The following is a 16445-nucleotide window of genomic DNA, read 5'->3' on the forward strand; positions in this document are numbered from 1 at the left end:
GTGAATGTATCCCCTTGTGGAATGTGAAAATCTCCCAGTTCTGTCAAGAATGTGTATCCCCCAGCGTCTGTGACATGGCATTAATTTGGCACAAATGGACATTTCTGATTAATGCCAACAGGATGTGAATTCAGTGGGCAGGAATAGAAGCTCTGTTGCTATGGCAGCAAATATGCCTTATAGTCATAGACCTGCTGTTTTCTTTCTTTTGTAGATAATACTTGTTTTTAAATAAATTACAGATTATTATTTTTAATAGCAAAATGAATCCAGCGTAGCTTCTTTGCCTAGTAAAATATTCATTGTGCCAATGTTTCTTCCATGACAAATCATAAAAATTCCTCTATAGATCTTTTAAAAACCAATTTCATGTCTATTTTATGAATTTATTCTTTTCTAAAACATGCTATTTAAAACTAGAAATCATAAACATACCTCAGAGTATATTTTTCTAGCATGATATGCCATTTTCTGATGTTTTATTTTTGAAATGATTATTAACAACTGTGGTTGTCTTAAGAAAAGATCATTAGTATTCCTTTTGTTTCCAATTTTAGAGACCATTTTTATGGCAACTGAAAATGCCAAGTTGACCGTTTTGGAAACTGGAAAAAATCATAAATAAAATAAAATTTTATCAACTGTAATAATTATACACATCCACTTTTCCATCTTATGTGAATTCTTCTGAGTATTGACATTAACGAAGACTCAGCAAAGATAGAAGCTCTGATGCTCCAGTTCCTTCCTGCTTTCCTTGCTCTCCTCTGCCTTAGTTTTGATGTGAAAGAAAATGTAATCAGTAGCTGAGTCTTTCCTCCTTCAATTCTGGGTGTTCCTACCAAAACTGACAAGTCTGCCATCTGGGTAGTTATATTTGTAATGTGGACACCTGTTGTCTGTGAACTAAATTGGAGCCACAAGCTTATTCCATATAATATCTCCCACAATTTGCATTATCTCATTCAATTTCCAACTGCTATAGGCAATAAAAATAAAATATCTCGTGACTACAAAATAATATCAGTTCACATGAAGTCTATAAATTGAGTGACTGAGCAATAAAAATCATAGTTTAATAGGGTTTTTTCTTTTTTTTTAATTTTTGGCTGAGTTGGGTCTTTGTTGCTGAACATGCGGGCATTCTCTAGTTGCGGTGAGCGGGGGCTACTCCTCCTTGTGGTGTGTGGGCTTCTCATTGCGGTGGCTTCTCTTGTTGCGGAGCATGGGCTCTAGGCATGTGGACTTCAGTAGTTGAGGCTCACGGGCTCTAGAGCGCAGGCTCAGTAGTTGTGGCGTGGGCGTAGTTGCTCCACGGCATGTGGGATCTTCCCGGACCAGGGCTCAAACCTGTGTCCCCTGCATTGGCAGGTGGACTCTTAACCGCTGCACCACCAGGGAAGCCCTAATAGGGTTTTATAGTTCTGATTGTTCTCTGTGATACTAAGAGCAGCAATGAAGATTTCTAGAACCATGATTTAATAAGCAAACTGTCAAGCAGTCTAAGAAAAAAAAACACCTTTTGTGAATATGAAACAGTCTGATTAAGAGCAATACATATTCTTTCTTTTTTTTTAAAATCAATCAATTTATTTATTTTTGGCTGTGTTGGGTCTTCATTGCTGTGTGCGGGCTTTCTCTAGTTGCAGTGAGCAGGGGCTACTCTTCATTATGATGTGCAGGCTTCTCATTGCGGTGGCTTCTCTTGTTGCAGAGCATGGGCTCTAGGCGCGCAGGCTTCAGTAGTTGTGGCACACAGGCTCAGTAGTTGTGGCGCACGGGCTTAGTTCCTCCGCAGCATATGGGATCTTCCCGGACCAGGGCTCAAACCCGTGTCCCCTGCATTGGCAGGCGGATTCTTAACCATTGTGCCACCAGGGAAGTCCCCAAGAGCAATACATATTCTAAGTAATGGTGATATTACTGTGTATGATAGTTATAATTATTAGATTAATACTACTGCAGTTTGACATAATGATTTCCAACCTTGATGTGGATGCATCCCAAAAGCATTAAAAAGCAGAATTAATTCTAATCCATCTACATTTTAGTTTAGTTTATTATTTTAAACTTTTTATTTTATATTGGAGTATAATTGGTTAACAATGTTGTGTCAGTTTCAGGTGTATGACAGAGTGACTCAGTTATGGTATACATGTATCCATTCTTTTTCAAATTCTTTTCCCAATTGGGTTGTTACATAATATTGAGGAGAGTTCCCTGTGCTGTACAGTAGGTCCTTGTTGGTTATCCATTTTAAATATAGCAGCGTGTAGATGTCTATCCCAAACTCCCTAACTATCCCTCCCCCCCCCATAATTCATCCAAATTTTTAAATCAATACCTGCCGTATAACAGTTTGAGGAAACAGTGGAATTCAAAAAATTAAAGGAACAATATTAGGATATAGGACTGGAAAGTCCTATAAAGGTTGCTAACGCAGTCTCTAGTATGTTAGATAAAATTTGGTATAATATACATTGAACACTAGTATTGTGCTTTGTTCTTAACAGCTAGTGCTTATACTCAGCATCTTATAGCTCATATGCCCAGATTGGATGTATCTTGAATTCCAGATTGGATGTATCTAGTGGCCTATGTAACATCTCCACCTGGATGTCCAAATGGGTACCTCAAGCTTAACTTGTCCAAAATGGAATTCTTGATTCACCACCACCACATCTAACACTAAATCTTCTCTCCCCCCATCTTCCCCACATCGTGTTAAAAACCTAGAGGCAGCATCTTTGATTCTTCCCTCTCCTGCCACTTCATGAAGTTCTGCTACTATAACCTCTACAATATATCTTGATTCCAGCCACTTCATCTTCACTGCTACCGTCCCACTGGAAGCCACCATCATCTCTGTCTCAGGACCTCAGAAGCCTCCCTGAGGCTGGTCCTTCTCTACACAGCAGAGCGATCCTTTAAAAACTCAGATCATTACATTCCTTTGCTTAAAACCCTTTAATGGCTTCCAGTTACACTAAGAATCTAATCTAAGAATACAGACCCCCTGGGGCCAGGCTTCCTAGATTCCTGAGCAGCTCTCAGCTCAAAAGGGCCTGCTGACTTTTCTCCTCCTACCCCATCCCCTTACTCACTTACTCTCTTTATCTGAAAAGATCCTATTTGTTTACCTGTTTATTTCTGCCCCTTGGAATGGAATCCCCAGGAAGCAGGGAAATTTCTGTCTTGTCTTGTCTTCTGCTCTGCCTCTCCAGCACCTAGAGTAGTACTTGGTATTTAGTGACTCCCGATGCATGTTTTGAAAGAAAGAACAAACATTGTTGACTTTGTTTCTTTTTATAAAACCTAGCTGTGACTTTTTTTTAACCTTACTTTTCTATATTGGGCTTAGAGTACATAATGACTTTACCTAAATGTAAATCATTTGTTTGATTTTAATAAACAAATTACTTTGTTTATTTGTTGTACAAATTTGTTCTACAAATAGATAGCCTCCACCACACCCAGTATAAAAACAGAAACGAGAAAGATGATTCTCGGAAAGACACCTCCGAAAAAATATGGACTAGTTCTGACGGGGAAAAACAAGTCCTTGCACGTTCAGCACCTGAACCGTTAGCTGAGAGCCAGGAAGAAGTTTCAAAAACTGAGGGTGAGGACAGACTCACACCCCAGCCAGGTGATGGTAAATCTTGCTTCCATTTCCAGGATCCAAATAATAACCATATACGTAGACACATAATACTGTTAGTAGACTTGCGATTACTACCTTGTTCCAGGTTCCTTGTATTCCCTTTTGTATTAAAAATACCAACTATTTGTAACTACATACATAAGCACCAGATGGCTGGAAGAGCAGAGCTGCTGACATTCAGATGTTACACAGAGAGCTAAACCCATACGTGGCCGCATGTACTATCTCAGGCCTGTTGCCCGGCCTCCACCGAGCCTGGCCCATTCTCCCGGTGAGAGGGTGGTTTTAATGTTTGGGGGTTCCTTTGGACCATGTGGATTGTTGTAAGATTGACAGATTATTAACAGCCACTTAGGAGGTCATTAACCCTTCACACATGAATTTCTTTTAAATGGCTACAATTAATTGGCATATTTTATATTTAGGGTTTTGAGGGTTTTGTGTTTTTTTTAATAATTTCAAGACTGTGTGAATCATGACTGTGTTTGGAACCAGCCATGTAGTGTCTCAGATTTATTTACTTTTTTGTTGTTTCCATTCATCATTTATAGCTGTGATGGTTGGCAAATACCAGCCTGGCAAAAGATTGTGAGTACTTTTGGGTTATTTTCTTTGTTACTCAGTTGGTGACCATAGTAACCCACAGGTTGATGTTCTCATTATAACAACCCCAAAATGGTTGGGATGGACTGTCAGTTTTTCTTTTAAGGTAGTTGCTGTTAAACATAGATAATTTAGAGTTGGGTTCATAGCTCTAAAATGAAATGTTCGTTTAAGTATTTCTGAGCTCAGGGCATCCTCCTTTCTTCTTTACTCAGCTTTCCTTTCCTCTAATTCCTCAAGGTCTTCCCAGAACTATCTTACAGTGGATCCTGTTTAGATCTGTTAATTTTAACGGCCTTTAAGTAGACAATGTAGACTCAGACTCTTTTTCTCTAGTTTCCTTGTTCTTGCTGTGACAGTCCCTCCAGTGCTGATGAAGCTGTTGCTCTAGGATAGCGTACTGCTCAGTTAACTAAACATCAGACCCACAATCAGCAACTGGCAATTGTCATCAGCTGGGCCATGAGTCTCTCCATCTGTGGCAGGGAAATACTGGCGTATTAGTTACAAATTGGTCCCTTGATGAAGATATATGTTAGCTTTACTTACACATACTTTTCAAAAATCACTAGACTTTTATTTATTTATTTATTTACCAGAGTATACTTGCTTTATAATACTGTGTTAATTTCTGCTGTGCAGCAAAGTGAGTCAGCCACACGTGTACATATATCCCCTCTTCCTTGGGTTTCCTTCCCATTCAGGTCACCACAGAGCATTGGGTACAGTTCCCTGTGATATACAGTCTGTTTTCAATTAGTTATCTTTTTTTTTTTTTTTCGCGGTACACGGGCCTCTCACTGTTGTGGCCCCTCCCGTTAACGGAGCACAGGCTCTGGACGCACAGGCTTAGCGGCCATGGCTCACGGGCCTAACCGCTTCGCAGCATGTGGGATCTTCCCGGACTGGGGCACGAACCCATGACCGCTAGCCTCGGCAGGCGGACTCTCAACCGCTGCGCCACCAGGGAAGCCCCATTAGTTATCTCTTTTATACGTAGTAGTGCATGTATGTCAATCCCAATCTCCCAATCCACCCTACCCGCCTTTTCCCCCTTGGTATCCAAAAATCACTAAACTTTTAAAAATTCTATTCTGCTAGTGAAACTTGCATTGACCTCATCCAGTAGACAATGCCAGCATTTCCCCCATACCTATTCCCTCTTCTCTCTCTCTTTTTTTTTTTTTTTTTTTAATTCTCAAATCACTGGGCTGAGACCGCCACAAAAGCGATATGCTTCACGTCTACTCACTAACATGAATTTACTTGAAAAACAGAAGGAAGACAGAGAAGGCACATTATAGTAAAATGCTTCTTCTATCCACATATGCTCTTTTAGAACCAGAGCGGTATATACCACGCTGGAACTGTAGTTTTGTTCTAACTGGAATTCTAGGGGTCTGGAAGGATGGCTGTATCTTCAAAAGATACATTATCTGTAGTTTCAAACCATTAAATTATACTTCATGAAAACAATGAAAAGAAAAATATGTCCCCTAATGTAGCTACTAGCTACCAAGAATGTCAACTGACTTGGAGTTGCTCTCGTAATGCTTTTTATCAAAGAATGACTTCTGATCTTTAAGCATTAATGCATTAACCGTAGTTCTTCAAATCTGGAGACACAGTGATTATGAGATGCACTTACTTTATGTACATTAAAAAAGAAAACAACTGTCAATTAAGCTACGACACAATAAATTAATGATAGCCCAGACCAGATCATAAGACCCTCTGTTGCTTTGACATCACTTTCATTTGTTCTGAGGGATCTGGCAGCTTCTCCTGCCTTCCCTTGCCTTGCTTGGCATGTAATAGACAACCCTTTTGCACATTTCAGTATTCAAATATAAAACATCTTTCTCTGTTTGCAGTGATCTCCCTTTCTTAGGTCCCGTGAAGCACTTGGTTATTCCTTGGCAAGAATAAGAAATTTCTCAATGAGAAATTCTGGTTATTCCTCTGGTGATACATAGTTGCTTCTTTAATAACAAATTTATGCTCTTCTACTCTGTGTCCAAGTTTTTCGTATACATGATAACTTTTCATTTCAATCCCAAACCGTAGCGAAACATTTTGAAGACATTTTAAAGGTAATTAAACTTAATACTCGGTAATAACAATGCTTGTATCTCAAGTGTAGTGTCAAAGTGACAACGATATTGTAGTTATGACTAAGCTTATGGTCAGGCAGTGACAACTTCCTCACAACTGCCACCTGGCCAACCATGGTTGTAAAATGCCACGATTATTGACTGTAAGGCATGCCAATTTCAGAGATGTTAAAGTGTGGAAAAAAATGTACATTTTGAATTTATGAAATATGGGAACAGTCCACAATCCAAGTTTGTAAAGTGACTGATGCCTTGATTAGAAAAATTAAAATAGATGACATTGCTAAATAGAATCTCAAACAAATCATAGACTTCTAGATCTGGAAAAATACCTTAAAAGGTCACTGAGGAACTATGGCAGAGGTTAAGAGCACAGGCTCTGGAGCCAGATTACTGGTTTCTTACCAGTGGCCTTGGGCAGATTAATGTGCCTCAGTTTCCTCCTCTGTAAAATGCCCTACTTAATTTCTGAGAGGTGTTAATATATGTACTTGGAACAGTACCTGGCACATTTTAATTGCTTGATAAGTGCTAACTGTAATTATTATTTAGATCTGCTTGAATAACCCTATTTCTCTTGCAGAATATATCGGTCAGTAGGACTGAGAAAGGAAAAATAAAGAGGGATTATCAGAAAGGAGGCTTCTCCACTCATCTCCTTTTGTGAATGTGAGGCACCAGGCCATAGGCCATCAGTCATTTAGGTGGCCCTCGACATAGCTGTATTGCTGCTGATAATCAAAATGGTGCTCATTCAGTCTTAACTTAAACCCTCTCTAGCAACAGGAATAGATTCTAGAAGCCTTCAAGATCGATAAGGACTCTTAAGGGGCAGGAAACTCTCCCTTATGCCTGACTCTTATCTTTTTAGCGAATGCTGAATTTCTTTTTTTCTTGTTGGGTCATTAGCAACAGTTCAAAGCAACTGGTTACCACATAAGCCAATATGCTCTTAGATGGCCTACCATGTTTTATTTCACACCCAGACACATGTACTTTGTCAAATATGTTGATATATTTGTTACAGCCATTTTATCATCCTAACCCACAGAAGATTAGAATAAGCTGTTTTGGACAGAGGGCAGATTCACCTTCAGGTTCTTTCTTATCTTGTTTATTAGAACAGTTGAAGAGTACGGACACTTTGCCAGTGTGTGATACCTTAATGTTTTGTGCGAGTAAGAACACTGACCGGATTCATGTCTATACTAAGGTAAGCATCATGTGGATTCTGGAAACATACAAAAGGCTTCCTTTTTTCATGTTTCAGTGGAGATAATTAATTTTATTAACAATGAGATAGGCATCAAGTTCTTTTCCTCCTTAAAGCTAATTTTCAAATTCCTCTGTTAAATCTAAAGGCAATGAGAGGTAAACAGCATAGTAGTTAAGAGTGTAGACTTCAGGGCCACGGTGCCTCAGCTCAAATCTGTCACTAACTGTGGAATCTTGGACACAGTACTTAACTGCTCCGTGCCTCAGTCTCCTCAACTGTAAAATATGGAGGAGTTGTTGCCAGGACAAAATAAGCTAATTCCTGTAGGGCACTTAGCGCAGTGCCTGGCCGTCATGAGCTCTCACTCAGAGTTGGCTCCTGCACTGATCCTGCAGCTACAGCAGCAGTAGCGTCTTTACAGAAGCCTAAGCCTGCCCATCCGTGTGGAGTAAACCCTAGGAAGCTTTAATAATATGATTGCTCCTATTCCCGCCATAGCCCGGGTTAGCAGCACTCAGACTTTTCAGGACCTCTCTGCACTCCTAAAATTTGTTGAGGACCCAAAGAGCTTTTGTTTATGTGGGTTATATTTATTGATGTTTACTGTTTGAAATTAAAATGGAAACACTTTAAAATATTTGCTTAAGAGTAAGTCCATTATATATTTATAGAAGAAGCATATTTTTATGAAAACTAATTATATCTGACAAAACAAAAACAGTGTTCAGTGAGGAAAGTGGCATTGTTTTACAGTTTTAGCAATTTCCTCTGAAGTCTCAGTAGAAGACAGTGGGATTCTCGGATCTGCCTGTGCATGGGAAACTTCACTGTACATTCATAAGAGAATGAGAGTGAAAAAGGCCAATGATGTTGTACATAAAACTCTTGTGACTCTCTGGATCTTCTGAAAGGGTCTTGCAGACCATGTGAGAATCTTTGGTCGAGAGTAACTAGTGTGAGTGTTTGAGAGAAAAAATTGCTAAGATTATGAACACTTTTGTTTGTTCTACGGTTTCAAACCTCTAATCTTCATAAGTATCATAAAATAGTATTTGTGCGTTTTTAAACTCATGGGTCACCCTATTGAAAGAATGCCTTTTTGGTCTTGTTTTGTTTTTTGGCCGTACCACACGGCATGCGGAATCCTAGTTCCCCGACCAGGGCTAGAACCCTCACCCATCCTGTCCTCCACAGTGGAAATGTGGAGCCCTAACCACTGGACCACCAGGGAAATCTCAGAATGCCTTTTTAAAGATAACTTATTCGGAGCTGCCCAAACACAGTTATGGGTTTTCTGCTAAACCAAATATTAGATACAGATAGATGGTGTACCACGTAATAATCTTCAGTTCTAACTGAATATTAGAAGATTAGAGATGGCTAGGATCCTGAATACCAGAAGCCCCAGGCAGCCTCCACTGTAGGACCACCACCAAGAGCGATACTGAGAATGAAGACAGGACACGTTCCCCTTAAAGGCTTGGACTTTGTGGAACCTCTAGACTCGGGGAGCACCAAGGACCCCTCTGCTCACCTAGAGACAGGTCTAAGTGCGTGCACTTCCTTGTCCCCTCATATGGGGAGTTCCAGGCTGTGCTTCTCAGACCATCGTGTCTACATGATCTGAGAATAACAGAGAACGGATCCCCCAGGGGCTGGAAGGTCCAGAAGCCGGAAGGCGGACCCCAGGCAGAGCACATACAGGAATTCAGAAGCCCTTAAACTTTTTACTCGCAGTGAAGCCTCTGCATCCTGGATCATCTGATCAGGGTGTTTCCCCCTTGGGTGGAGACCGGAGAGAAACTGCAAACTCCTGGTAGAGAGCGGAGTGTGCCCACCGCCGGGCAAATACCGTGGCCTCCCTGACCCACATTCTGGCTCGAACGCCCCGCCTGTGCACTAGTCTCAAGTGCATTTTTATGACTCTTCTAAATACTTACATGTCCCCTTGCCATGAAATGTTGTTCAATCAGTTTTCTAAACCTGAGACACTAAGCAGATGAAATGTCAACAGGGATTTTCACAGCCACAGGAGAGTTCGGATGAAAGCTTTCCTTTTTACCTTAGGAGATCTGAAATAAAATCTAGAAACAGAAATTTGGATTAAAATCCTAGTTCAGTGCCTAAAAGAGCACCTTTAAAAGGAAGAGCAGTAACAGATGTTTAGCATCTTATGTCATGTTAATAGTATACCTCTAAAGAACTGTTCATTTCAGCCAGAATCCCGTGTCTAATGCAGAGTGTAGAGTAACGATTACATATCTAAACTTTTAATCACTATGTAAGTACTTTTTGTATGTTTTTTCCCCCAAAGTGATGTGGGAACTGTAACGTTACCTTTTGGCTGAGAGAATTCTATAGAATGTGGGTTCAACTATTGTTTATACAGTGGATTTCCGTATACAAAGATTCTTCTTTCCCTTTGTAAAAGAAATACTTCATGTTTAAACCTCGTATTTGACTGACCACACCCCTCTGCATGGGATCGTTTACCCTTAAGATTGAATGCAGTGAGGACACCCAGAGGGCGTGAGAGCCTGGCCCTCCTTCCCCACTCAGCGTTCTTTCAGGGGAGCTGTGTGGGTGGAATCTTGTCTAGAATGAGCCTCCTCAGTTTATCTTTTAGGAGACTGGGCATGCGATGCCATAATAGAATTCTTTACTTTTAAAATAATTATTAGTGCCTACAGACAAAATGTATTAATATTGCCTTCCTCATCTATAATCAGGATGGAAACCAGATGAACTGTAATTTCATTCCTTTGGATATAAAATTAGACCTTTGGGAAGATTTACCAGCAAGCTTTCAGCTGAAACAAAATCGCTCCCTGGTAAGAATAGTCCTGCGCGTTTGTTCTAAATGAAAATTTGTTGAGTAATTTTAATGACCTTTTTTGAGTTTAATAAAAGCAGAGCACTTTGTGGCCCGTTGCAGAGTCAAATCACTGGTTGCATTTTAATAAGTCCAGGCAGTGCCTATGAATTACCCCGGTGCTAAGAATAAACATGAAATCTGTTTCCTTGGCAAATGATCACACCTAGGTTTGCTGTTTCTGTGTATAGAATCATCCTCACATCATTTAATTTCTCATTCACAGGATTAGCAACTGTGATGTTTGTATCTGACAGAATCACCTTTTATCTTTGTAGATTAAGTTCTAACACTGACAAGCTCTGAGAGCAGGGATAATACCACGTGGGGTGACTCCATTCGTTGCTGCAAGCATCTGTGTGCAGCCACAGGCCACATACCCGTTGGGGAGGCCTTAGTTCTCCTCTGTGGCTGATTTATCTTCACTGCTAAGAAGGGTCAGCATCGCAGGGGCTGAGCCAGCATGCAGTGTACCACTTTTTACAGGAAAATAGTGATTATGTTTTTGCCCTTTGAGCAGAAATGAAACATTGCCCCTGGTTGGCTGCACCTGTCTCAAAGGAAAAGGTAGCCATGAGCTATTTTCTTTGGTATCATGTAATCTTGATTCTCAGATTGCCAGAAAATAGCCAATTACCTATAACTGACCAATAAAGTAAGAGTAATGGTAACCCTAATAAAAGGTGCCGGATTTATTATTGATGGCTTCTTTCCTGTGAGAATTTAGGTAGTCAGGTACAAGTGATGCTCAGATGTTGCACTGTGACTGTCACCACCACAAGACCCACTGTCCCCAAGACCAGTTTTGCCTCGGCCACTGGTGGGGTGTGTCCTTCCAACAGCCAGACCACTTTTGGTCTCTGTGTGCATTAAAGACATAGGCTGAGTGTCCTGAAGGGTGCCTTTAGAGAGTCTATGGTTTAAACGAGACCTATGCAGAACTGGCCATAGATAGTTCACAATAAAGATAGGAAAACTGCATCAAATTGAAGAAAGCCTTAAACTGTGAAACTCAAAGCCTATTTGGGGGATATAATAAAACATCAGTTTTCAGATGTTATAAGTAGCCTCACTTTCAAAGGAAGATGCCTGGCGAGCTGTACACTCTTTTCATTATCTCATTTTCTGCCAGATTTTGAGGTTTGTTCGAGAATGGAGTAATCTAACTGCTATGAAGCAAAGGATGATCAGGAAAAGTGGGCAGCTGTTCTGCAGCCCAATTCTTGCTCTGGAAGAGATCACAAAGCAGCAAACCAAACAAAACAGTACCAGGAGGTATGAGTTGTCTGTCTTTATTTCGAACTTTATTACTTGTCATAGTTATTTCTACCGGAGGGTCTGAGGCATTTTATTAACCACTAATGAGATCCTGATGAGTTAAGAGAAAATTATACATCAAATGACAGCTTATATTTTGTGAACTTGATCATATCTGCTGAAAAGGATTCAAGTTGTCTGGGTCTTGCTCACTATGGGTCCTGCTCGTCAAGAGAGAGGCCAGAGTCCCAGGTTGATCTGACCTGTGACCTGCCCAGCCTGGGCTACTGGTTGACAAGAGGAAAACATTTCCCTGATATAACAGTGGAACCTGCCTCTGGGCCCCAACTGCCCTTCATTCTTGGAGTGTGAATCTTGGGTGCCATGCAGCATGGGAGCTGGTTCTGTTTGATGTACTACCAGGCAAGTAGCGGAAGGTTAACAATTTTCATGCCCATGGTTGGAAACAAAGTAATAGGAAAGGTTAAATGTCTCACATTTGTAACTGTCTTGCCTTTATCATTATAGGTCCCTTTCTACTCTCTGTACACTACCTTTCCTTTCTTGGCATCATCATCTTTGCCTCACTCAGGCATCCCCTTGTGTGATCTGAAATCCCCATTCTCTGTAGACTCGTTTTCAGCATGAAGCAAAGATTCACAGGAAAAGCAGTTAGCCATTCTACACCCCAACTCCTGCTTTGGAAGAGATCACAAAGCACCAAACCCAACAGCAGCATTGGCAGAAAAAGCCTCTTCCTTTAGCTCTTGCTGTCTCCATATACCTGTAATCTCTCTTCATCCTCACATTCCATCATTTTATGATCTCTAGCTTTTTCCATGCACACAGGTGAAAAAAATCCATCAATGCGATGTGAAGGGGTGCAGCTGGTTGACTACATTATATTGCAATACTGTGAAAATCTCTTCAGCCGTTTCCAAATAGAGCTGTGGTGTATTCACATGCGAGAACAAGGAACGATGTTTGTGATAAATTGTTAAGGGTAAAGATAAGTATAAAAAAGGATGGAGACACAAACATATAATTGCTATCATTGACATAGTAAGTGTCGGGGAGGATACCTTAGAAACACGTATCAGAGGTTTCTCTAGGACATTGTTCTCAAACAGGGGCAGTTTCTTCTCTGGGTAGCAGTCTTGTGAGACATTTTTAGATTGTCACGATTAGGGGATACAACTGGGAACATCTAGTGGGTAGAGGCTGGGATATTGCTAAAAATTCTGCAGTGAACAGGAACAAACAAATAGTTACTGATTTCAAAATGTCACTAGTGCACTGTTGAGAAGTTTTACTCTACACCATACGATTAGAGGATTTGTGGAGATGGTAGGCACTTTATACTTTTTGCTGGGATTACAAACTCATGTGAGTAAAAACAAAGCAAGGAACTGTAAATGAATGAATGAGATCAGGTGTAAAACTAGAAAAGGATGGGATAGGGAGCAGAACTATAGCAAATTAGAAAGTACATAACCCATCTAACGTCACTCAAATTCAGATTAAAAAATAAAACACTGTAAGAGTCAAATAAAGCCTTTTGACTCGTTGGATATATCCATGAGCTGCCAGTTTTGGACTATCGCCTCAACTCTTTATACTGGTTGAATTTTCACCTGAGTGTGTATTGCTTTATGTAAAAAATACATTAAAAATATATGTGTGTATTTATACATACACACACAAACCTACACATACATATACACACACACTTAACAAAAAACACGATGCCTATTTTATTTTTCTCAATACTTCTTCCAGTCCTCTCCTTTTTTCATTTTTATAACCATAGTCTTAGTTGAAGTATTGGTCTTCTCTTTACATGATCATAATACCCTTCCTAACTGAATTTACAGCATGCCCCATTGTTTCTTCTCCAGCAGACATGGAAGCACCACCTCAGAAAGACGGCTGGTCAGGTGTAAAAGCAAAAGTCATAAAATCAATATAAAACCAAGTCAGACACACAGTGTTATTTATGAAAATATATGTAGGTGATATATTAAAGATAAAAGTGTGTTAACAAGCAGCGGAGTAAATAATCAGATTTGTATTTTAAGAGCTCACTCTGGCAGCAGTTGGAAGGTTAGACTGAAAGGGCAAGACTCGAAGGGAGACAAGTGGCATTAGCTTCCTGTGGCTGCCGTGACAAATTACCACAAACTTAGCAGCTTAAAACAACAGAAATTTATTATCTCACAGTTTTTAAGTCAGCAGTCTGAGTTGGCTCTACTTGTTTCTCTGCTCTGGATTTTACGAGGCTGAAAAACAGATGGCTGGGCTCTTACTGATAGTCTGGGAAGAATCCCTTTCCACACGCATTCAGGTTGTTAACAGAATTCAGTTCATTGTGGTTGTAGGACTTAGGTTTCCTTGCCGACTGTCGACTGGGAGCCACTCTCAGCTTCTTTTTAGTTCTAGCACATGGGCCCCTACATCTCAGGATCAGAAGTGGTGTGTGAAATCCTTCTCATGCTTTGAATTGCTCCCTGTCTTAAGGTCAGCTAATTCGTAACCTTAATTACATCTGCAGCATCCCTTTACAGCATTACCTAGATAAGTGTTCAATTGAATACCAGGGGACAGGACTCCTAGGGAGCTATCTTTAAAATTCTGCTTACCACAGAAGTTAAGAGACTATTACAGTAGACCTGGAGAAAAAAGATGAGGGCTTTTATTGAGGCGTTAGAAATGGGAATGGAGGAAAGAGAGTAAAGAGATGTGTTACAGAGGTAGATCTAGAGACCTTGGTCACTGATGAAAGAGAGGTGGAGAGAGGGGGCTCCAGGGACATGGACTTAGCAGAGCCATGAAAATGAAACATGTGCACCTGCAGAGGGGGATGCTTTGAGGAAGCATGCTGATTCTGGCTGTAGAACCCCAGTAAGTCTCAGTAAACTGGAGTAACTGTGTCTCTCTGAAAGCAGGTATGAAAGATGGGGCTACACAACAGCATTGATTGGAAGTCTATATGAGGAGCAGTTAGACATTGGATGCCTTGCTTTCCCACTGTCCTCTATAGAGAAACTGAACGAGAGAGGCACCAGTCTTGGAAACACCAACCTCAGTGGAGATAAAGGGAGAGGCGTTATACTGGAAACTACACTCTCCAGGTCCCTTTCTTGGCTCAGCTGCCATACCAACAGCCACATTTTACTTTCTAGGCATGAGATTAGAGGATTCATCTCTGAAAAGATGGAATGGCTTCAGAATAAAGACACATATATACTAGTTTTCAGGAATTCTCCCAAAAGCAATGGCTAGAACTCCCAACATGATTATCCTCCAGTGGCATCCACTCATTTGCAGGCTGCGTCCAAGCTCAGAGTTTGTAGTCCGCTTTTGAGCAGCTCACTCTTAAATATAAATAGAAGCCAAGATCACCAGCCATTGTTTAGGTTCCTAAGTGGGTTTCCACTTGTCAAAGGGCAGGTCTGATTCACTTGGAAACCTGTGGGTTTAGAATGCCAAATTTATCCTCTAGCCACAGCTGATCTCTAAAGCAAGTCAACAGCCTAGAGCCCAGCACTGTTCTTTTTTTTTTTTTGGTTGTGCTGGGTCTTGGTTGCAGCAGACGGGTTCCTTAGTTGCAGCATGTGGGCTCCTTAGTTGTGGCATGCATGTGGGATCTAGTGCCCTGACCAGGGATCGAACCCAGGCCCCCTGCATTGGGAGCACAGTCTTAACCACTGCACCACCAGGGAAGTCCCGAGCCCACCACTCTTCTCATTGGTTCAGGCCACCTTCCAACTCACTCCTCTTTTATTGCAAAACTTGCCATCTCCTCCGATCACCCCCATCCAGGAATTACTTGAGTAGACAGCATTCTTCCTTCCCTATCTGTCAAAATTCGGATTTACCATAATCCTTTTGAAAGTTGGTGTGCTTACATGAACTTTTTGGCAAAACTCAATGGAAAATTAAATATTGGTAACGCAGCTATGTTTGAAAAGTTGCCAGCAACGCACTTTTGGGTTGATTGATCCATTTCTTGTGGTTTCCAAAAATTTGTACTTAAACCTCTCATAGGAAGTAACCTCTGGTTATTTTTAGTTCTTAAATCTCTGAATAGATTTCTCAGCATCTTTTTTTTTTAATTAATGAATTAATTTATTTGTGGCTGCGTTGGGTCTTCGTTGCTGCGCACGGGCTTTCTCTAGGTGTGGCGAGCGGGGGCTACTCTTTGTTGCAGTGGGCGGACCTCTCATTGCGGTGGCTTCTATTGTTGCGGAACACGGGCTCTAGGCACGCGGGTTTCAGTAGTTGTGGCTTGTGGGCTCTAGAGCGCAGGCTCAGTAGTTGTGGCACACAGGCTTAGTTGCTCTGCAGCATGTGGGATCTTCCCGGACCAGGGCTCGAACCCATGTCCCCTGCACTGGCAGGCGGACACCCAACCACTGCGCCACCAGGGAAGTCCCAGCTTTTTTAGCATCTTTTAAAGTTACTAAATTAAGCTTCTAAGCTTTTAAACATTGAATAATCCCTGAGGCAAGGCTTAATATCCCATTGCCCATCAAAGCTAGAAGCTTTTGAGTTCTTTTAGAATATGCTGGAATACTTTAGCAAAGTGCTTTTGTCAAGGGAATGAAATGGTTGAAGGTAGGAGGGGGGAGGGAATTTAGGAGCTAAAAGGGCAAGTTAAAGAATACTTAAAGAATTCACTGTGATTCTTTTTTTTGCTTTAAGAAAGACACACAAGTA

At 40.9% G+C, this 16445-nt stretch overlaps 1 protein-coding gene across 6 annotated transcripts in view; it reads left to right on the forward strand.

Annotated features, from left to right (window-relative positions):
• The window catches only part of ZRANB3 (zinc finger RANBP2-type containing 3), a 263665-nt gene that overhangs the window by 236288 nt on the left and 10932 nt on the right, over window positions 1-16445 (forward strand). For 5 of the 6 annotated variants that reach the window (XM_029224581.1, XM_029224584.1, XM_029224587.1 and 2 more), the window contains 4 exons: window positions 3458-3655; window positions 7503-7594; window positions 10327-10428; window positions 11602-11744. In XM_029224581.1, the coding sequence (XP_029080414.1) occupies window positions 3458-3655; window positions 7503-7594; window positions 10327-10428; window positions 11602-11744 (535 nt within the window). The remainder of the gene's footprint in view (window positions 1-3457; window positions 3656-7502; window positions 7595-10326; window positions 10429-11601; window positions 11745-16445) is intronic. The other variant, XM_029224586.1, reaches the window with a different exon arrangement.

Source organism: Monodon monoceros, unplaced genomic scaffold, assembly GCF_005190385.1.
Source record: "Monodon monoceros isolate NGI ecotype Baffin Bay Population unplaced genomic scaffold, NGI_Narwhal_1 Super_Scaffold_16, whole genome shotgun sequence".
NCBI classification, from domain to species: Eukaryota; Metazoa; Chordata; class Mammalia; order Artiodactyla; family Monodontidae; genus Monodon; species Monodon monoceros.